General features: G+C 55.6%; 4 protein-coding genes across 4 annotated transcripts; 1 reads left to right on the top strand and 3 right to left on the bottom strand.

Annotated features, from left to right (window-relative positions):
• Positions 1 to 15,330: 15,330 nt before the first annotated feature.
• Positions 15,331 to 16,709, bottom strand: MIND_00693300 (uncharacterized protein; the record flags this gene model as incomplete). Its single annotated transcript, XM_037363640.1, has 4 exons — positions 15,331 to 15,427; positions 15,476 to 16,495; positions 16,561 to 16,568; positions 16,635 to 16,709. 4 exons carry the CDS (start codon positions 16,707 to 16,709, stop codon positions 15,331 to 15,333), a joined length of 1,200 nt encoding a protein of 399 aa, XP_037219284.1.
• An 824-nt stretch (positions 16,710 to 17,533) lies between these two features.
• On the top strand, positions 17,534 to 19,730 carry MIND_00693200 (Cytochrome b5 heme-binding domain-containing protein; the record flags this gene model as incomplete). The annotated part of the gene is made up of 15 exons (XM_037363639.1): positions 17,534 to 17,569; positions 17,619 to 17,639; positions 17,687 to 17,777; positions 17,828 to 17,847; positions 17,898 to 18,109; positions 18,156 to 18,189; positions 18,234 to 18,289; positions 18,335 to 18,440; positions 18,493 to 18,752; positions 18,799 to 18,853; positions 18,896 to 19,062; positions 19,109 to 19,325; positions 19,371 to 19,426; positions 19,473 to 19,600; positions 19,648 to 19,730. The coding sequence occupies 15 exons, from the start codon at positions 17,534 to 17,536 to the stop codon at positions 19,728 to 19,730; spliced, it is 1,542 nt and encodes a 513-aa protein (XP_037219283.1).
• A 56-nt stretch (positions 19,731 to 19,786) lies between these two features.
• On the bottom strand, positions 19,787 to 20,318 carry MIND_00693100 (uncharacterized protein; the record flags this gene model as incomplete). Its single annotated transcript, XM_037363638.1, has 3 exons — positions 19,787 to 20,004; positions 20,054 to 20,221; positions 20,270 to 20,318. 3 exons carry the CDS (start codon positions 20,316 to 20,318, stop codon positions 19,787 to 19,789), a joined length of 435 nt encoding a protein of 144 aa, XP_037219282.1.
• A 478-nt stretch (positions 20,319 to 20,796) lies between these two features.
• Positions 20,797 to 21,470, bottom strand: MIND_00693000 (uncharacterized protein; the record flags this gene model as incomplete). The annotated part of the gene is made up of 3 exons (XM_037363637.1): positions 20,797 to 21,125; positions 21,184 to 21,393; positions 21,437 to 21,470. 3 exons carry the CDS (start codon positions 21,468 to 21,470, stop codon positions 20,797 to 20,799), a joined length of 573 nt encoding a protein of 190 aa, XP_037219281.1.
• Between the last annotated feature and the right edge of the window lie 667 nt (positions 21,471 to 22,137).

The raw sequence follows: 22,137 nt of genomic DNA, 5'->3' as shown, positions 1-22,137 counted from the left end.
AGTTAAGACGCTTATACCTTATCCTGGCATCCAAGATTTCCTCAACTTCCCATTCGGGGACTCCGTCCTCTAGTTCGGGGGGGCGGTTCGTCGTAGCCGGGTCGTCCATTGAAGGGGTCGTCCTGAGCGAGCTCGAGCTTAACAACGGGGAAGACGGGGTGGAGCTTGGAGTAACGCGGGGGGAGGTCGAGCTTGTAGGCACCTTTGCTAACCTCTGCGAGCACCTTGAACGGTCCGAGGCGCTTGTGGGAGAACTTCTCGGAGGGCTGAGTCGTTCTGATGTCAGAGGCATCTAACCAAACCTTATCACCAACTTGAATATTCGGAGTGTCCGAACGTCTCCGATCGTAGTACCGTTTATACTCGTCTTTGGCTTTGACGAGCGCGGCCTTCGCCTCGGAGACGCCGTTCGCTATCCGATCGTGAAACTCGTTCACTGACTCCAACTCTGAGCGGATGCCCGGCTCAAAACCCATTCGGGGGAGCCGACCGGTGTCCGTCATAAAGGGTACCTGTTGAGTGGAGGAGTGAACGTGGTTGTTACACCTGTTTAGCCCACAGAACACTGTGAGTTATCAGTGGTAACCCGCCGGGGTGCCATTGACAAGGCTCAGTATTTTCAGAACATCCCCTGAGGTGAATAATTGCTGGGGAGAGGGGTGAATAAAGTTGAGCTCTAAGGCAAAATTCGTACTAAGTCCAGTATGTAAGGGGTGAATAAAGGTGAATAATACAATGACCAAGTCCCCAGAAGTCCTGTTATGTGACATGTGTGACACATGGTCCCAGAAGGAAATTTTATTGATAGGCATTGGAACTGATGTTTCAGTGGCTGCACAATGCCTTTTCACAGTCGTATAGAGTGACAAGTATGTTAGATTTCCAAAAAAGGAAAATTTCACCATTTAATAGTCCAATCGTCAGAGAATTGTCACAAAATGATAGTTCTCTATCTATACAAACAACCTTCATTAAGTGATGTATAGTAGCAGCTGAATAGTTGTGCCAGCACAAGCCAATCACTAGCTGATCTACAACTGATGAAATGATATCTCAATAACTAGAGTAGCTACAAAGCTAATTGAAGTATTACTAAGGATACTTGAATGGGAGGGTCAATATCCCCATCAATACCATGTCATCAGCATACCCATACTGCCTCATGATTATCGATCAGACATTTTGATCTGGCTATATCTCTGGCAGTTCTCTATGGATTCACATTATTATTTCACTAGTAGGTAGGTGGTAATATTGTCTTAATATAATCTAATATGACCATAGTCCCATGCCTTTAGAATATACTGTTATATCACTTTTCTGTAGTTTTTCTACCTCAAATTTGACCAGGTATAATGATGACCTGATATCTGGGTGAGAAATGCATGGATAACCATGGGGTCAGTTTTGCTATGGTTAGATGGACATCCCTGATAGCCCTACAAGCCACTTATATTTTTAGGCACCCTATATACCTGTCTATATGGCTCATATCCTATTAGTTCAATCTCCCAATAACTCACTCAGAGGTAAGGAATCTCCAATGAGATAAAGGTAGGAAGTAGAGGAGGGGTTGCCCTGAGAGATGTTATGCCTCCCATGATGTTTTATTCTTGAAATCTCTTGTTATTCTCCATTCTATATATTACTGCTCTGTCACAAGATATTAACAATACAGCCATGATCTGCTAGTTGATTGTGGATCAAAATAAGTCAAGTTCAGTCAATGAGGTATATACACATACCTACCTACTCTGACTGATGATTGTACATGCCTGAATGGTGAAATGAGGCAGACAATCAACTGCAGGTTAGATGCAAAACTAGTTTACATGAATAGTGGGGTCTATAGACTGAGTATTGGATATTGAGATGCATGTATTGGGGTATTGGGATATCTACTAGGACCCTGTACTGAAATTGGTTGGGGTTATGGCATGTGTTACAGAAGGTAGCTAAAGAGAGGGTAGGTACCTATAGAGCAGAAGAGAGTGTCTTCGCTATTACAACTAGTCAGAAAATAATTTCAAGTATGATCCAAGACTTGATTGTAGGATGGTATACACCTTCAAATGAACCTGTCCAGTACTTGAATCAACCTCATAGCTATGATGGATCTCTCACAGTAGCATTATTAGTGTTATCTATTCCCAAAATGATGGGTTCACCATAGTATGGCCTGTGGAAGTCTGAGGAATTTCAGTATATTCAATGGTAGGGGTATGATCCACCTCCCATAAAGTGGTGCCCCTGCCTCTTTGGCATATCTCCATCCTGGGTTATGTGGCACCTAAGGTCTCCAGCAATTGACTCACCCTAACACATGCTACAGCATCACTAATGGGTGGAATTATAATGGACTATCCTGTGATATCATATCACTTTAGATCATGAGATTCCATGCATAGGGTCCCAAGATATCAGCAAAATACTCCTTAACTTAGTGTTTACACATGCTTGGCACTAAATAGATCAAGGTAATAGGTCACAGATAATATGGAACATTAGGCTAAATAGGAGTAGGATAATATACCTTTCAAATGAGCTCTTCTCCAGCTTTATCCACTGAGGCCAGCTGGAGATCTAAGCCTATCTTCCAAAGTTGATAGAAATCAAATGCCACTGATGAGAGAATGCCTTGCATTTTCAGCGCCCAATTCAGTTTGGATTGGAAGTAGACATAGTCAAACATTGGCTTAGGGTATCTGAAGGTTCAAGTCAGCAGTCTTATCACTTTAAGCACCCACATATCCTCTTTCATGTGAATAAATGGTCAGTAGAGTGATTATATCATATGATGGTGATTAAATGCCATGTTTAAGTAATGATACTCTGAAAGGCCTTCCTGGTAGTACTGAAATCATGTATTTATATCAAGTAGTTATAGAAATAGAAGCCCATCAGTTGAACATCATCTAGTGATTGGACAGTTCTGATACTACTATTCAGCTGCCACTATACATCACATAATGAAAGTTGTTTGTATAGTCAAAATAGAGAACTGTCATTTTGTGACAATTTGTGACATTCTGCAATGATTGTGGAAATTTCCTTTTTTGGAAATTTCTCATATGTATCACTCTATATTATAGTATATAACCATATGACATAGTCACTAAAACTACCAACTCCAATCTCTATTGACTAAAGTTCCTTTTTGGGACGCCATGTCACCTGTCACATAGTGTGACTCCGTGTCACAAACAGAGCTTGATCAAATGGTGGGTCAACTGAATGAGTGATCAAGTGATGGCTCCGTAGAACAAAGTAAAGGGAGGATTCGTAAGATGGTAGGAGTTTGTTACTAGTGTGACAGACTCCCAAACAGGTAGGTGTGTTTGGTGTAATCAATGAGAATAAAAGGACTAGGGTACAGGAGATCTAGCAGGCTACTTATATACCGTCTGCACCTGTGACGTCACATACTAGTGCAACAGGTGTCAGACTAAACTAGACTGTAAGTAGCTGTTTCACCATGGCACTTGTCATACTACTGTCAGAGTAAGGCTATGCAACAGGACATAGACATTTGACAGGAACAGTGACAAGCGGGGATGTCATCAGGGCGATGATCGGATCAAAAAGGATAGGTATGTGGTAGGAATCAACAGGGTGTGATACTCCGGAAGACTTGGTCTGGATGACCTATATTGTATTATTCACCTTTATTCACCCCTTACATACTGGACTTAGTACGAATTTTGCCTTAGAGCTCAACTTTATTCACCCCTCTCCCCAGCAATTATTCACCTCAGGGGATGTTCTGAAAATACTGAGCCTTGTCAATGGCACCCCGGCGGGTTACCACTGATAACTCACAGTGTTTTGTGGGCTAAACAGGTAGGTTGTTATAGGCAAACTCAGCGGCAGGGATAAGCTCGTCCCAGTCGTCTTGTTGGTAGTTGGTGAAGATTCGGATGTACTGCTCGAGCTCCTGGTTAACGCGTTCGGTTTGTCCGTCGGTCTGCGGGTGGTAAGCCGTAGAGGTAGCCGGCTTGACGCCAATTAAGCGCCAGAGTTCGCGCGTAAAGTCAGCGATGAACTGCAAACCGCGGTCCGAAATGTACTTCTCGGGGGTTCCGTGGTGCCTCCAGACGTTCCGATAGTACAAGCGGGCAGCTCCGACCGCATCTATTGTCGTATGGCACTCGGTGAAGTGAGCGCGTTTCCCGAGGGCGTCAACCACTACCATAACCGCATCATACCCATGGGCCTCGGGGAGCTCGACGATGAAGTCCATAGTGACGGTATGCCAGCGCTCCGGGGGGACTTCGGTCGGATGTAGCTCCCCGTGCGGAAGCCTTCGGAGGGCCTTCGTACGACAGCATAAGTCGCAGGTCGCGACGTAGCGTCCGATATAGCGGGACATCTGTGGCCACCAGTAGTTGCGCGAAACCAACTCCAGGGTCTTGAACCGCCCGGCATGTCCGGCGACACGCGTGTCGTGGCAGAGCTCTATAATGCGTCTCCTTAGGTCTTTGTCTTTGGGGACTACAACCTTGCCGCGGAAGTACAGGAGGTCGCCTGAGACGGCCCACTCGTCCGAACGCGATGAGCGGGGGCCCCGAGCTTGACCTCGGACCTTCAAGAGTTGCCGAGCCGCAAGTGCGACGGGTTCCTCTAGGTCAGGCTCACCGGATAGCGCTTCCTTGATGTCGCGGACAAGTTCGGAGCCAGGCCCAGAGACAGTGACGGCCTCAAGCGCGCGAACGTGGAACAGTTCGGGGCGTAAGAGGGTGACATCCGAGTTGTCTTCGGAGATGCCGTGGTCAGGCCGGCGGGAGCGAGCATCGGGACGGCCCATCTGGCGACCCGGGACGTGGTGCAGTGTAAAGTCAAACCTGGAAAGGTACAACGACCATCGGGCTTGCCGACGATTAAGGTGTTGCGCCTTTCGGAAGTATTCCAAGTTCTTATGGTCAGTCCAGATCTCGACCGGATGCGCGGCGCCCTCGAGGAAATGCCGATACTCCTCGAGTGCGCGGATGATCGCGAGCATCTCCTTGTCGTGAATCTCGTAGTTGCGCTGGACATCATTTAAGCTTTTGGAATAGAACGCTACAGGGTGCCACTTCCCGTCCGGGGCGGATTGTTGTGAAAGAACCGCCCCCGTCGCATAATCTGAGCTGTCTGCTTCAAGTCGGAAAGGCCAAGAGTCGTCCGGGATCGCTAAGACGGGTTCTGATACGACCGCGTCCTTGATGGCTTGAAAGGCGGCGGCTTCGGCGTCTCCCCAGGTCCATTTCTGGTCTTTCTTGGTGAGCACAAAGAGAGGTTGCGCTAGGGCCGAGAAATCCCGAATCAACCTGCGGTACAAATTAGCAAACCCCAGGAACTGCTGAACGTCCTTCTTGTTTTCGGGCGGAGGCCATGCGGAGACTCCGGCGACCTTAACGGGGTCCATTTCGACGTGGTTGTGCGAGATAATGACCCCCAAGTACTGGATTGACGATTTCTCGAAGTCGCACTTTTCCTTGCGAAGGTACAACTTGTGTATTCGGAGCCGCCGAAGGACCTCGCGGACGATCTCGCGGTGCTTGCGGAGGTCCGAATGTGCGATAAGGATGTCATCGAGGTAGATCATAACGTCGCCTGAAAGAATGAGATCCTGGAAAATGTCATTCATCATCGTTTGGAACGTCGCGGGGGAGTTTGTCAGGCCGAAATACATCACCAAAGGTTCGAACAACCCTCGGTTAGTCCGAAAGGCCGCCTTTCACTCGTCTCCTTCTTTAATCCGGACGTTATTAAAACCCCAGCGAACGTCGAGTTTGGTGAAGTAACGGGCGCCCTTGAGCCTGTTGATAAGGTCGTTAATCAACGGAAGGGGGTACTGGTTCTTAATCGTCATTGCGTTGAGGGCGCGGTAGTCCTGGACAAACCGAAGCCCTCCGTCCTTTTTCTTAACGAAGAAGACGGGGGAGGCCATCGGAGATTTCGAAGGGCGAATACGGCCTGTGGCAAGTCCTTCCTCGATGAACTCGTCAAGTTCGCGCTGTTCGAGGGGAGAGATCGGATACACCTTGCAGTTAGCGGGCTTCGCGTCGGGGACGAGTTCGATAGCGTGGTCCCAAGCCCTTCGTTCTGGTAACGTGTCAAAGGACTCCTTGTCGAAGACGTCTTGGAACTCCTTGGCCCAGTCCGGGATCTCCGAAGACGGAGGGGCCGAGTTACGGGCGAAGGCCTCTGCAAGGCGCTGGGACACTGTACTGCCAGCGCGGATCTCCTCGACTGGGCGAAAGGAGGTGTAGAAGATGCGGTCGCCGTCTTCAAGATGCTCGTCATCGTCGAGTCGATAGCGTCTCCTCGCACGGAGTAAGGTAGTTCTTCAGACGATCTAAGCGATAGAGTACAGGGTACACTATCGCGCCTTATATACGCGGGCCCGCAAAGGGGGTGATCGGACACCCTGGCCTCTCCTCCTCCTCCTCGCTCCCGTTCCTGGCCGCAGAGGGGACGATCGCACATCCCTTGCGGGCCAGGCGCTACTCCTGACCTCCTAGCACTCCTCCCCAGTCCCCTTGTGTCGAGTTGGGCTCGGCGACGGCTCGACGCGTCGTTCTCGGTCACATGCTTCCCACGTGTGCGTTCCTCCTACTGGGGCGCATGTTCCCCGTCGTCACGTGCTGCGTGTTGCGGGCCCGCAATGGCCCGACACCAGCGCCGGAGCGGACGGGCCGGGTCTGATCCGTGACATGGACTGACCGTTGGAGGTGTTGGATAGGTCGACGATGTGGGGATGTAGGTCTTTGGCATCTGCACATTCTTCCTCAAAGCGTGCCGGTGAGGAACAAAAGCGCAGTGGGCAACACTACGGTGGCCATGCGAGGGGGACGGCTTCTAAATACCATAAGTAGCTTGTAAACTACTAGATGTCCAAGTCCCATGCCCCCAGGAGCCCTATCTAGTTGTTGGACACTCCAATTCTACAAGATGAGGGGTTTTCCACATGTGTCAGGGGAACCCCCGCTTCGGCCTCCTTCGGACCCTCCGAACGCATCCGAGGCGCATCCGACCGGCGCCCCCTCGGACGCTCCGACCCACCCCGACCATCGTCCACGGCCTCCTTCGCCCGCACAATCACCAATCCGTCAAGACCCTCCCAACGATCACCTTGGGACAGAGCCTGCGACGCCGCTCAGGCCTTCTGCGCTCTACGTCGGCAGTTACGGACGACCAGTATATAGTTGGCGCCCTAGCAGGCGGACCCTTAGAGTTTCTTCTCTTTGGATCCTCCCCTGCTAGGTCGGTCCCTCCGTGTATTTCCTGTAGTCTTATTCACGCTTTGGATCCTCCCCTGCTAGGCTTTCGTCGGAGTCTCCAGGGTTGCCCTTACAACATGGTGTAACATGTGAATTCAACAATCCCTAAAGATTTATCATTACTTAGAATGTAAATAGCAGCACAACAACTGCAAATTATCCATTGAGGTCTTCACTATAGTGTATAGAACACACAAGACTATGTAATCCAACAAAAATCCCAAAACCTTAAAATTGAGTACTTTGCCGCCCACCCCTGGGCGGCGCGGTGACATGGCCGCCGTGGCCCTGAAGCCAACGGAGACGACGCCAGCCCTCAGCAAGGGGGGTTCAAGATCCGAATCACGGATATAGGGTCGGAAAGTTTTTTTCCGACCCTCCGGGGACCCCCCCCTCCCCCCCTCCTGCCATATAGGGTAATATGTTCCCACGATTAGCATCATGTGACCACTGATGCGATCAAAATTGGCATAAAAAATTTAATCTTTGTGAAACTTTTTTTTTCAAAAAAAATTATATATTTGTACATGTATGTGTGTAGGTATCTATATACCTGGAACCCTTAAATACACATGGCAGGCCATATCACTGTTCAATATGTTGACCTCTCATCCATTACCTGATGATGGGCTTGTGATAGGGTGTACTATCCAGGCTCATGGGCCTGAAAGTATATAGATATAAGTATGGGGGTTGTGAACTATAGAAATGAGAGTGTATACACTATATTTTCAGTGCCTTTACACCTATATAAGGCCCAAATCTTTTATATATGAAAAGTTTTTTGTACCCCCCGGGCACCCCCCCTCCCCCCTACCCCATGTGCCTGATAAGGATCTTGAACCCCCCTTGGCCCTCAGTGTGAGTGTTTCTTACACAGATATATTATCCAGCACCTAACCATGGCACCCACCGCCAACTTTCAGAGTCCTCATGACGTTGCTCGATGACGGTGGGCGGCGAAGTACATGATCTGACGTAATCATGTACTTCGCCGCCCACCCGCCGCCCACCCACTGGTGTGACTGCCGCGGCAGCGTGACACAGGTGGGCGGCGATAGGGCTAGGTGACGCGGCGGTGGGCGGCTGGTGGGCGGCGGAGGGCGGCGAAATATATCTGCCCCTCCCCTTCCCTCTGTTGAGTACTTTGGTAGTTACTAGTCACGGCACCGGCGGTTCACCACTGCTGGCAGAAACCGCGTCCAGACTCCACGGTCACTCGGCGTCCGTTGCTGTCACATCGCTGACTAGCGCCCGCGGTCACCGGTCCGTCCGTGTGCTTACGCTCGCGTTGGCAGCTCAGAGGCCGCCGGCGGTGCAGGTCCAGGAACCGGGGATCACAAACATCTATGCCGACCGAATATTAATGTCCTCTACATACACCAACAACTTGAACGCCATCCCACATCCGTCGAGTAATCACAGCACCAGCGCCGACAGCACCCCCGCCACCGCGACCGCGGCAACACCAAACACCCCGCCGCGCACCCTTGCGCGCACGCCCGCGCTCTTCTTCCCCGCGCCGGCCGAGCCCGACGGGGATGCAGACAGGGTTGGCGACGGGGACGGGGACGGGGACGGGGATGGGGACGGAGACGGAGACTGCGCCGGCACCAGCGTCGGGCCGACGACGTCGAGCACCTGGGACAGGCCCGCGGGCGGGATCGTCGCGATGTCCACCGTCGTCGTGCTCCCGTCGCCGTCGTCGCACACCGCCACCGTGTGCGTGCCCGTGTGCGTGCCCGTGCCCGTGCCCGTGCGCCGCCCCGAGAGGCTGCACGCGACGCCGAACACAAAGCCGGGCGCCGCCACCGTCTCGGACGCGTACCCCGCGCCCGCCACCAGCGTCGCTGCCAAACAAAATCAACACCCAATATGTATATATTTGATGGAGGGCCCACCGGTGAACCGGCCGGTCGTGCGCGCCACGCCGGCGGCCGCAGCGCCCGCGACGACGGGCGCGGCGAACGCGAAGGTCGTGTGCCCCGCGCCGTCGACGCCGAGCACCGTCGCGGTCGGCGGCGGGGCGCCGCTGTCGCCGAGCGGGAGCGGCGCGAGCACGGTCGTCAGCGCCGGGGCCGGGGCCGGGGCCGGGGCCGGGGCCGGGGCGGCCCGGAGCACAGGGAGAAGAAGCAGGATGCCGAGGGACAACATCGGGAGAAACAAGGGCAGGATCGCAGCGCAGCTGGACGTCCAAGTGTGAATAAGTACGGTCGATGCTATGGGAGCCCCTCCCCGGGCCCTTATAAGGCCGCGCGCACTAGGCGTTGCTCGTTGCGCGTTGCTGATGGCCCGCACTCGTTGCTTAGGCCCCGCGCTGGCACTGGCAGTGGCAGGGAATGACGCCGTCCCGCGGCGTCCCGCGACTCGTCAACAGCGACAGACAGGCGACAGGATGCACGATGCACGCTGCACGACTGTTCGCAACTTGAGTTGGAGCAGCCCCAACAGCAACCGCCGATGCCGCGCGCCGGGCCGTGCAGCCGCTGTGACCAACCCACCGACCACGCTTCTTTCCCTCCCTGCGACCGCCGGCGTGCCGACAACTGGGGGCCGGGGCACGCGCAAGCCCACCCTCTGCCAGTGGGGTGGTCAGACTTCAGTCGCGTTGCCACACCCCCACCCCCCGGTACTGGCGCAGACGACCCACGGCGCCGTCGCAGCTGCCAGTGCCAGTGCCAGTGCCAGTGCCCGCTGGCAACGCATCGCTGTCCCTACTAGTAGCAGCGCCGGCCCGTCGCCGACAACCGTGGGCTGCTGCCGACAACCGTGGGGCTAATGCTACCAGCTGCCAGCGCCCGATCCTTCTTCTGTCTGTTCGCGCTCGCGGGCGTTCCCGGGCCCCAGGGCCGGATGTCTTTTTTTTTTTTTTTGACTCAGGCTCAGGCTCGCGCGATTGTGACTCGACTGGAGTAGTGCATGGCTCGGCGCGGATACTACTAGTACAGCACTATCAGTCCCCTCCTCGCTGCGCCCCCACTCGCCGGCCCGGCGCGGAAAGGTATACGCTGTTGCGGGACTCCCATCGGTAACGCGGAGGGCTACATGTCCAATTGGCTTGCTTGCTTGCGCGAATACCGTGACTCGTGTCCTGGCCGGCTCAGGGGGGGTATGAGGGCTCAGCGCAGCCTGCAGATGCGGCCCGACGCCCGACGCCCGGCGCAAAGAAGAGCGGCGCGGCGCGGCCCGGGCGGGGCTGGCGCCGGCGCCGGCGCGGATAGCATTTATAGCTTTCCAAGTCATCTGCCCACTGGTGTTTCACGGTCGTCCTTGTCGGACACGCCGTCGCAGTTGCGCAGCGACGCACCCGCAGTGTGGCAAGCGGTGTTGAGTCACGGTGTGATGCACGTCGTGTGCCGTGGAGATCGAGATAGCGCGCACAAGTATCCAGCGCACTATACTTAGATGTGGCTGCCTGCACCCCACGCATCTGCTGCTGCGCACGTCGCCCACTTGGATCGAGAGCATGCATCATTTCCGTGGTTGCGCAGCGGTCCCCGGCCCGGCGCCGCAGAATCCCGCGAAAGCATCGTCTTTTCTCATTTAACAGTCCAACAACGCGTCGGTCGGTACGGGAACGAACAGCGCCGGACGCCCCGCGTCATGATCATGTCCTGGGCCGCTGCCACGACCGCGACGCGCCGGCGCCTCCGCCAGCCCTCATAAGGGCCCCCACCGGGCCCTCCATCCACATCCATCCACGATGATCTCCTGCAAGCTGTACCTCCTCCTCCCCCTCCTTGCACGCCGGGCCGCCGCCGCCCCGGCGCCGGCCCCGAAGCTGACGACGGTGTTCGCGCCGTTCTACCCGATCGGCGACGGGATCACGCCGCCGACCGCGCGCGTCGGCGGCACGGACGGCGCGGGGCACACCACGTTCGCGATCGCGGCGCCCGTGTTCGACGGCGACGGCGCGGACGCCAGCGCGGTCGCGACGTTCACCGGTGCGTCTTCCCTCCCCCTTAGCGCTACTGATGGCTGATGGGCGCAGCGACGCTGGTGGCGGGCTCGGACTACGCGTCCGCGACGGTGTCGGGCGCGGAGCCCGGGTTCACGTTCGTGTTCGGCGGCGCGTGCAGCGTGGCCGCGGCGGCGGCGGGCGCGGGCGCGGCGGCGACGGCGGGACGGTCACGGTGGACATCTCGACGCTCGCGCCCGGCGACCTGTCGCAGGTGCTCGACATCAGCGGCCCGCCCCGACTCAGCCGCCCGCCCCCGGGCCCGGGCCCGCCGGCTTCCCCGGGCTCGGGCCCAGCAAGAAGAACGCGCGGCCGCGGCCCCGAGCGGCGTGGGCGGTGTCGCCGGCGCTGCCGCGGGCGTGTTGCTGGCGTTGTTGTCGTTGGTGGTGGTGTAGAGAGCGCTGTGTTGGCGGCACCACTGCCGCGCTGGCAGATGTTTGGTTCCGTCACGTTATTTCATGTAGAGGCCGCAGCATGTCACTGGCACCCGCCCGGGTACGGTACTTGTCCTAATAACATCTTCAAGTTGTGCTGTCCGCATTCGAAGCTGAATTCGCCCCCGAGACGGCGACAACTCGCTGGCGCAGTGAGCGCATAATATCCGTGGCGGTTGCACCCGCGCGGATGCCAGTGGGTGACCGCTGTGACCGACCAGCCCGCTCCGATCCTTCCTGTTCTCTCAGACCGAACGCGCAACATCGGGGGTCCCAGCGGACGCGCCGCATGTTGACGAGTTGTAGCGGAGAAGAAGAAGTGATGGGCGTGACCGTGACCGTTCGTTTTCTTTTTTTTTCCCATCCTGTTCTCCTCGTCTGGCCGGATCGAACGACCACCACCCTGCGGCCCGGGGCTTTCTTCACGCCTCCCTGGCTGGGGTATACCAGCACCTCGTGACAAGCTCTGGGTGGCGGCGGCTGTTGCTACGCCCGCCGGCGCCTGGCCGGGCGCCAGGGCGACTCACGGCGACACCGCAGCTCGCTGGACTTACTCAGGCGGGCACGCGTACGCTGGCTGCTGCATCACTGGGACTGTCAGCGCCGGCGTCAGCGCCGGCGCCGTTGACGACAACCGAGCGGCGTGGGCTGCTGCTGCTCCCGATCTGCTTCTGCTGTTCGTGATGCCGGCGGCCCGGCCCGGCCGGGGTGTCTGCGAGAGGACTGGGGATTCCGGCTCTGCCAGTGGCCCAGTGCGGCTGGGGCGTGCAATGGTCTGGTGTCTGCTGGCGCGCCAAGGGCCGGGTTCGCCGGACTCGGACGTGTACGTGTACGTGGGCCCAGCTGCAGACCGTTTCTCGCTGTGCGCGTCTGGACTCTGGAGCCGTGTCACGGTGATGGACGCGGGGCTTCTCTGACGAGAGATGAGGTGGGCGTGCACGACGATCGTGCTGGGTGAGTCACCACTCGTGGGATTGGCGATCACGATACGCGCAACGATGGGGTGGGAGTGAGAGTGGTGGGCAGCGTATAAAAGGACGCGTGCGCGCTGGATTTCAGCACTTCACCTTCGCTTTCACTTTCCGCCTTCCTTTCTCAGTTCTCTTCAAACCCAACTCTTTTCTTCATTCACAACGATGTCGTTGTCGCGCTCCCTCCGCGTCCTCTCCCTGGCCCTCTGCCTCCACTGTACGCCCCTTCCCTTCCTCTCTCCCCCAGCTCACCCACACACCAGCCATATGCATCTCCGCGGCGCCGGCGCCGGCGCTCGTCACCGTGCTCGCCCCGCTGCCGAACCCGCTCCCGCTCAGCGCGGCCGTGCTCGGCGTCGACGCCGCGGCGGGGCACACCACCTACGCCGTCGCCGAGCCCATCTTCGCGACCGACGCCCTCGGCCGCCCCGTCACCTCCCGCGTCGAGGCCACCGCCACCGGTGCCCCCCTTCCTTTTCTTACTTAATAATCAATGATGCTGATGACACGCAGCGACGCTCGTGGCGGGCGCGGACTTCGCGTCGATGACGCTCGGCGCGACGCGCACGTTCGCGGACGGCGTGCGCATCGCGACGGCGCTCGGCGCGGCGTGCACGGCCAGCGCGGGGCTGCTCGACTGCGCGGACGGCGACGGGGTGCTGTTCCTCGAGGGCGCGCCCGCCGCCGCGTTCACGCAGGTCCTCGACGTCGCGGGCGCGGCGCCGGGGCCGGCCGCGAGCAAGAAGAGCGCGGCGGGCCGGGGCCGGGCGCCGGCGGGGGTCGGGCTGGTGGGTGTTGTTCTGTTTGGGGTGTGGATGTGGTAGTGCAGTGTGTATGTTTAAATGTTTTTGATACCTACGTCATGCGTGTTGATCATGATGTTGATGCCGTCAACTCACTTAACTTGACCTCGGACTAAACCCTGCATATTGAACGTTGAGCAGCTGTCCTGCGTGGCACGGCTGCCGACTCTTTGACTCGACCGCCACCTCATATAATGGAGTGTGTGTTCGTTCGGGCTATGGCCCACTGGCCCTGGGCTGCAAAACTTGCTTCGACAGCTGTTTCGAGGTCCGGCGAGTCAAGTCTTGACGCTGCTGTCGCCCGTAGCCGGCTCCCAACCGCATTCAACACGCAGTCCACGGATCTTCAATCGGCAACACACTGGCAGGGCTAGCGTCGTCGCCCACAGGCCACAACCGTCCCAATCCCGGGAGCCCCAATGCTGATACCTCACAACTTGAATTCACGGTCGTCCAGATATCGGAGCCACTTCCGGTTGGAAACAGGAGGAGTTTGTCCGCGTCTTTGGAAGCAGACGCACAAGTTCCACAGTGGTCAATGATGCTTACTACCCCGCGAAGCTTTGGCACCTGGACGGGAATGCATGCGAGTCAAGGGCTTGGCACCGCCTTTCCGCGCTCATGTTCGAGTTTTCCAGTGTGTCTTCATTCACGAATTTCACCACCATCCCTCCCTTGGCACCCGGCGGCCAGTCTTGCATGTAGCGTTACTTATCTCTCTGATTTAAGTACTGCTTCTCTCTAGAAACAACCCCGAGGGAAATCGATACTTTGACCATCCGCCACACTGGCAGTTGAAGCGCTTCAAGTTCTCCCTCGTCAGGACGACTCTCACAGGTCGCTCTGTCCGAGTCTTCACCAACGCCGACCTCTTCCAACAAGACACTCTCCGATGGACCGAAAGCCTTCAAATGGGGATGATCCTGGACTTTCTTCGCGCACGCAATATGAACCTGGAAGCACAATGCACATTCTACGCTCATTCTGGATGACTGATGGTACTCGAGGCTGTCGATACTATTTTGTCGTTCAGAATTCTCGGTGTGTGTTCTGGATCAACCGGATTCAACCCTGTGGGCTCCAACCTTTCAACTTGGAAGTTTGAACGTGGGTCAACGAATAATATAACACCATATCATGGTCCACAAACTACGTGATATCGCTCTGCTTTCTATCGAAGACGTTATAATTGCGTTAGACTCAACCATCGTCGACTCCAATCGGCCGCCTGAACCTTGATCAACTCAACGATATGAGTCGTTTGCGTGATGGTCTGAGCAGTGAGAGCCCATGGTTTTCGCGGAGAGCCCTCAGGCTGACTTGTCGAAATTCGCAGAAAATGTGGGAACAAATGACTGAGCGGTACAACCTGCCTTTTCAGTAAGTGCTGGTAATAGTTAGAGGATCAAGACTTGTTTCATCGATACGAAGTAGCATCAGGTCGATTGATGCAGAAATTTGGTATGCCCCCCGCATTGATCTTGAACCGTGTTAACTAGCGTGTATAACCGCAAGAGTCAGCAAGATAAAAGTGAGTTAGTGAGAGATCAAAGAACAGGAGGCACATAGACGCGCCGGAACCAAGTACTTATCTGTTGTTCCAAGTCCACACCACGCATGATTACACTCCATCTAACGAATGTATTCCGGTGGGGCTGACAAGCCAGGGGTGCGCCATAGCGTCCATAATACAAAAGGTAATAAAAAACGGAGGTACTCCAAAAAGGGCAACAAGTGGGTGAGTACAGGCCAGGTATCGTCGATTATAAAAGTTTTTGCACTGTGGAGGGTGGGCGTAAACGGTAAGTTGCGTGCCTGTGGGCGTGTGGGGGTGGGTATCGAACGAGCGGGCGGGCGTGGAGGGGGGTTAGTTATGATATTTACAACAGTCAGTCGGGAAGGCTATCGCCTTGAGTAGTCGTCAGAGAGATTGAGGTTTGACCGGGAGCGGGCTAGCATCTCGTGGGCGGCCTCTGGGCCATATTGCTCAGCTAATTGGCTGTGGAGAATGTCAGCTGTGAGGGGGGACAAATATAGCTGTACACACTTGGCGTAGTTGTCCATGATCAACGCCATGCTCTTGGCGCTGAGGCGGTATGCCTTGGGGGTCATCCCTTTGCCGAAACGATATGTTACATGATTGGAACAGAGCAGGCCGGATAAGATGACGCCAATGTGGACGGGAACAAGCCCGAAAGCGGCGATGTACCACCTTTCGAGAACGAGTTTCTCGAAATTGAGGTAGGGCTTCTTGCACCCAGGGAGAATGCTACGAGAGTAACATGTGCTGCTGACGGTAGCCTCCACGTATGGGGAGAAGTAGCCACAACATGAGAGCTCGTTTTGAATGCGTAAGCGGCCTAGGGCGCCGAGATCGCGGGACCATTGGTTGTTGACCTTGCCTTCGATGTTGAGGTGCCTGTGCTTGTAGGTCAAGTAACCAGGAATGACCATGAGGGCGAAGCATATCCATAGCAAGAAGGTGTAGACGGCAAGGAAACCGCGGTTGTTGAGGAGGATGCCGGCAAAGCCCAGTAACGAGGTGAATATTGCGACTGATGCAGCCAGTGTTGATAACACGAGCTCGCTGCGGTTGGCCACCCGTATGATGTCGGCGTGTTGCCAGACGTTGAACCATGTGAGGAGACAGAAAACGAGGGCGAGGAGGGAGTAGCAGATGAGGAGGGTGTTGGCGATAAACAATATCCACTTGAACTTGTTCCACCGCTTGCGACGACCACCAAATATCGTCCCATTCACCCCGTCATAGTCTTCATCGTGGGCGTCAGGCATTCGCGCCTCGCCACTGCGGAAAGCGTCGACACCGCCGCCTGGTTTCCTGAACAGGCCATCCACACCTTTCCCACTCCTCCGTTTGAGAGAGCCGGGTACGGGAAGTTTGGAAGGGAGATAGTTGACGGTGAGTGAGACCGTGCTGCCGCCGTCGAAAGGATTGGGGGAGCTGGAGCCAGCAGCAAGATGGGACGGGTCGAGTCGTGAGGGCATCTGAGCGTTGGGGACCAACGGCGCCTGCGAAATAACGGAGGGGGCAATGGAGGACTCCCTGCTGGTAAAGAGAAACAAAAAAAGGGTGGTAAGTCAACGGAGAGTCGCGACCGAGATGGAACTGACGATGAATTCTATATGACATGGCCCTTGTTAGATCCTTTCGTCATGCCGGGGTGGCCCCAAAACGATTTACGCACCAGTTTATGAGGGCTGTCCGTCCGACCCCGCCGGGAGTTTGAGTTTTCGAGGTACGTCGACCAGACTCGCTGCATCGGAGGTGAAGGAGGAAGACAAGAACTGGTAGCCTGAAGTTTGATATGCACAACATGTGCGAACAAATCTTGCCAAAAACCACCTCATCAGCCGACCTCCCGACAACATAACAACGCAGTCGTGCTAGCTCTATATCTGTCTCGAAGTATTCTTAACCTGGGTCTTGTCGCGCTGGCGTCGTACTCGACTCTTTTTGCTGCGTTTTCACCAAGTTTTCACCCTCTCAGTCCTCGAAAATGCACCCACGCTGAGCAACCATCAAGGAGCTCCACATACCTATCAATCCAGCTGTTGCCAAGGATGAGAAGGATGCTCTTGCTTTCCAAGCACACACTCTAATTCTATCGGCAACGATTGCTTACTTACCCCGCCTTCCCGTACTCCTGAATAAAACGAAAACAGCCCCTCGCAAAGTCGATCACCCAAACACTTGCTGGCAACATACGAGTGGCCTTGGAGCGGTCAAGAAGTAGCTGTTTGCCAGCTGCTACGTATCTTCAGTCGCTGCCAAAGTAATTATAGAAGCCGGTCGGCTGGTTCCAATCCACTGGAGGCTATTATAATCTATTATCACCATGTAAATTATGTATTTTGTCGCAGTTATTTCAAGCCTTCGTCGTGCAGACTCAGGACTTGTTAGCCTGACGACTTATTGCCTACTTGACAGTGGTGGTGACGACTTCGGCTTTTCGAATTTTTAGGCATCTGAAGACTGCGTGAGAAAGCCAATGGGCGACCAATGAGATCGCCCCCATGTGAATTCGCTGCTCACCAAAATGTCCGATTCTCCGGTCCGCGTTTTCCAGTTCGGTTTGTAACAACCATGTCGAAGCAGTTCACTGAGGAGGAAGTGGCCAAGGTACGGCTCGCATCGAGCTCGAGCGCGCCCAAACTGACGCTTGGAAAAGCACAACCAACCAGGCGACCTTGTATGCTCTCAATTTACCCCGCATTCCGCGCTGAGCAATGTTGGTAGTGGATCGTCGTCGACTCGAAGGTCTATGACCTGTCGCGCTTCGCCGACATGCACCCGGGCGGTCCGAATGTCCTCTTCGTTGACACAATAGGTGCGTCATATTAATACCTGCTCGACAGACCCAATGCTCACCATAAATAGCGGGCAAGGATGCGACCCAGGTAGCGTGGCAAAAAATAACATTGCTCATAACACTCACCTTACACTACAGGCCTTCTTCGGGCTGCACCGACTCGAAGTCCTCGAACGGCCACAATACAAGCGGCTCGTCATCGGCACCCTCCATGGTCAAAAGTCGCTGATAAAACCGCCCCCTCCTGGCGCTATTTCAAGCGTACCCTACGCAGAGGCGTCGTGGCTCGTCCCAGGCTTCCGTAGCCCGTATTTCACCGAGAGGCATAGGAAGTTCCAAGCGGGTGTGAGGTAAGTTGCCCAGAAATAGACTTTTCACAACCTGATGTCCGTGAAGGACGTTCTTCGAGGAGGTCGTTAAGCCTGCTGCCGTGCGTATATTGCAATACTGCCAGCAAAAGTCAATGGGTTGTAGATTGAATCCGAGGACTCTGGCAAGAAAATTCCGCAAGAGGTGGTCGACAAGATGGCGTACGTTTCTTCATCTCACTTCTGCACAATCTCATTATAAAACAGAGAGGTCAACATCATCGCAATGCGGCTGGGACCAGGGAAGCACCTTCAAGGGAGAAAACTTCTGAACGGTCTAGTGGAGCCCGAAGAGTTCGACTACTTCCACGAGGTCCCCCCATTCATTCTTCCAAAAAACAACAGTCAGCTTACCTGTTCTGCAGCTCATCATCAACACCGAACTGGCGCGTTTCGGGACACGCGGTTTCATCGACGGCATCCTCGCCGGCGCAGTCATCGGCCTGCCGCCAGTCCTGAACTTCGGCTCGCCAGAGCTGAAGGCGCGTATCGTGCCGGAGGTGTTTGGCGGCAAAAAATACATCGCGCTCGCCATCACCGAGGCATTTGCGGGGTCGGATGTGAGTGGGATCCAGACCGTCGCGGTCCGAGAAGGCGATTACTGGGTCATAACCGGCACGAAAAAGTAAAAGTGTGTTTTGTTTGCTGCTAAAAGCTAACCTCCATTTTAGGTGGATCACCAACGGCCATTTTGCGGACTACTTCACGACACTTTGCAAGACCGATGTGCGTTTCATTGTGTCTGTCTGCTTTTCTAACTGCTTGTAGACCGGCTTCACCGTAATCCTCGTCGAGCGCTCCGACAGCGTCAACACCAAAGCCATCAAGACCTCCTACTCCCCCACCGCAGGCACGGCTTTCGTGACATTCAACCGCGCGCGCGTGCCCGTCGGCAACACCCTGGGCCAAGTCGGGAACGGGATGAAGGTCATCCTGTGCGTGATCTTATCTTATCTTATCAATCTTATCAAAACAATCCAGCTCTAACTTCAACCACGAGCGGTGGATGGTCACCTGCACCGCGCTCGCCGCGCAGCGCGTCGTCGTCGAGGAATGCCTCAAGTGGGCGTCGCAGCGGGTCGTCTTCGGCAAGCCCCTCCATGCCCAGCCGGTCATCCGCGCGAAGCTTGCGGGGATGATCTCGCGTGTCGAGGCGGGCCAGAACTGGCTGGAGAGTGTGACGCATAACATGAACAACGTAGGGCTTACCTGTCAGCCACGAAATACTGACCTGCGGTTGCAGATGACCTATGCGCAGACCTCGGAGCTCCTTGCGGGCCCGATCGCCCTATGCAAACAGTGTGTCGCTCACCATTGGCCTTCTCTTGTCGCTTACCGCTACTAGATTTGTCGGACGATGCGGCACCGAAATCGGCAACGATGCGGCCCAGATATTCGGCGGCCGCGCTATTACGGTCACGGGGATGGGCAAAGTAATCGAGAACTTCAGGAGAACGACTCCGTTCGACGCAAGTGAGTAGACCCTCGTCCCGTCTAGACCGTCCACTGATCAAATAAAGTCCTGGCCGGTGCAGAGGATGTCATGGCGGACTTGGGCGTGCGGCAGGCACTGAAGAAGATGCCGAGCAACGCCCGGCTGTAGATTCCGACTCGGTATACCCAGTATATTTCTGCTGAATCTAATCCTGCTGCTACTACTCAAAGCGGCGTGGGCTCCGCGACGTCCAGAACCTGTGTCAGGCTGGCAGTGACGAACGCCGCGTCGGTCGTCACCGTCTCCGTGCCGTCGTTGCAGACAGCGATGTCCCCGGTGATGGTGCACTCTCCGCCCAGGACGGCGTCGAACGCAAAGCCGGGCTGGGAGAACGAGGCAGAGAATGTCTCCGAGGCGAAGTTGGCGCCCGCCACGAGGGTCGCTGCGTCCGCTTGTTTAAAACCTCGAGCAGAAAAAGAAAGATGGCTTACCAGTCAGGACGGTAAGCGTGCTGGAGCCGTCGACCACCGGTTCTGCGATCGCGAATGTCGTGTGGCCCGCCTGGTCCACGCCGAGGATGGTGGCGGTCCCGGTCTGGCCGGCACCCGGGATTGGGGCGATGACGGTGACCAGCGCCGGCATCGGGGCGGCGAAGACCTCTGCAGCGGGTGAGCGATATGAGCAAGCTGGAAGAGAGAAGCGCGCACGGCTGCAGGCCAGAACGGAGAGGAGAAGGGTGAAGGACAACGACATCATTGTCTGGAGAAGAATAAAGAGGCTTGAAAGAAAGAACGAGGGAGAAACTGAGGGCACATACTCCTGCGCCGGCCTTTTATCCTCCACCAGAATTACTGGCCAAGTTGCGAAGCGGGGGTTACTGCTCGGCACCCGTGCTGGTCGTCGCGGAGGACGGCATTTAAAGATCGTCGCGCAAGTGGGAATTCACTCTAGTTTGATGTGACGCGGCCTTACGCAGCTTGACGCATCTGCCCGCGTCCTCTTTCATCCACCAGCTTCTCGTTGCGATGACTTGTCATTTCTCAGGACACGACATGGAAGGAGCTAGGTACTTTTTCAAAATCTATTTTTTGTTCTGGTTGCGAAACCACCGCAAAAGACTGGGGATCATCTCGAGCTCACATTCTCGCTGCTAAGAAGGCTGATCATTTTCCTCCCGCATCGGAAGTTGTTGAAAGAATGGTGGAGGACACTGGAGGTGGATTATCTTATCTTATCAACACAGTATCGCTGACAAAAGGACCACCACAGCGCCGACGGCCACAGCGCTCACGCCTGCCTTCGCCGCCGCCGCATTACTTTTCCCGCCGACGACATCCAATACTTGTGACACCTGCGGATATGCACTGGCCGCGATCGTCACCGTCGTTGTATCTGCCAGTCCTCGTAGGCCCGGGACGTCGCAAATGATGTTATCTGCACCGTGACTGCGCGTGCACGCCCCGCCGCCGTTCACGTAAACAACGCCCGGGCCCGCCCAGCCTGTGACGGAAACAACGCCAGACAGCGCCCTGGAGACGTAGTCCGCACCCGCAACCAGCGTGCCTGTAGTTCGCGAGGTAAATAAGCGCTACTTGCCATTCTTATAGGGCACGAGACGGACCAGGTAGGGTCGCCACGGCCCGAGAGGGCCCGGGCGAGGCCGGGGAGTCGCTGCCCGTTGGCACAAAAAGAGTTCCTGCGATGTCGAGTGCGTAGGTCGTGTGCCCTGCGTCGTCGACACCGAGGATTGTGGCGGTCGGTGTGGTGCCGCCGTACGCGTCCGCAAATGGGCCTGCAAAGACCGTGACGAACGCGGGAAGGGCAGCGGCCTCTGCAGTCCGTTAAATTCAGCTCGATTGTGGTGGCATACTAACCATACGCAAGGAGGAGGATCATGGACCACTTCATCCTGGAGAGCGCGAAAAAAAGTCGCTTGGAGGACAACGAGCGAAAATCGTCCGCTATTAATACGAGCTCAGAGCGCGGCACGACGATCGCGGAACGGAACAGCAGGATTGAGTTATGGGCGGGAAGATGGTGCCTCGGCGCTGCTGTTGTATGCTGCCGTCAATTTCTTCCGAGCAGGCGCCAGAGAGAATGATACTAGCAGTGGATTCCGCTTTCAACGGCGGAGCCGACAGGAAACCTATCATGGCTTAGAACTCTCAATCACCTACTTTCCCGGCCGCTGAATTGGGCACTATCCATACTCGTGGAATCTCGTTGGGAGTTGGACACCGACGATAATTCATGCTGGTGCTGTGCAACGCTTACAAGCCTGAGAACTAGTCGCATCCGGAATCCATAGCACCGGCACCAGAAATATTTCGGAGACCGCAACAATGCGCTTTGGTGTGGTTGAGATGATGAGACGTGACACGTTGCATTCGGAAATAAGTAGGCCCTGTTGTGGTAGCGGCATTCGTGCAGCTAGTATACAGAGCTACAAACAAGGTCTAGGATAGATACAAGCTAACATTCTTTCACTCTATTCACTAGTACTTATACAAAATACAAGGGGGGAATGGTCAATGCGACAAGAGATGCGATGCAGATGCCATGGCCAAGAAACAAA

Source organism: Mycena indigotica, assembly GCF_014461135.1.
Source record: "Mycena indigotica strain 171206Taipei chromosome Unknown Mind.scaff0006, whole genome shotgun sequence".
Taxonomy (NCBI): Eukaryota; Fungi; Basidiomycota; class Agaricomycetes; order Agaricales; family Mycenaceae; genus Mycena; species Mycena indigotica.
Note: the sequence above shows the minus strand (reverse complement) of the source record. Positions and strands in the feature narration are given on the sequence as shown.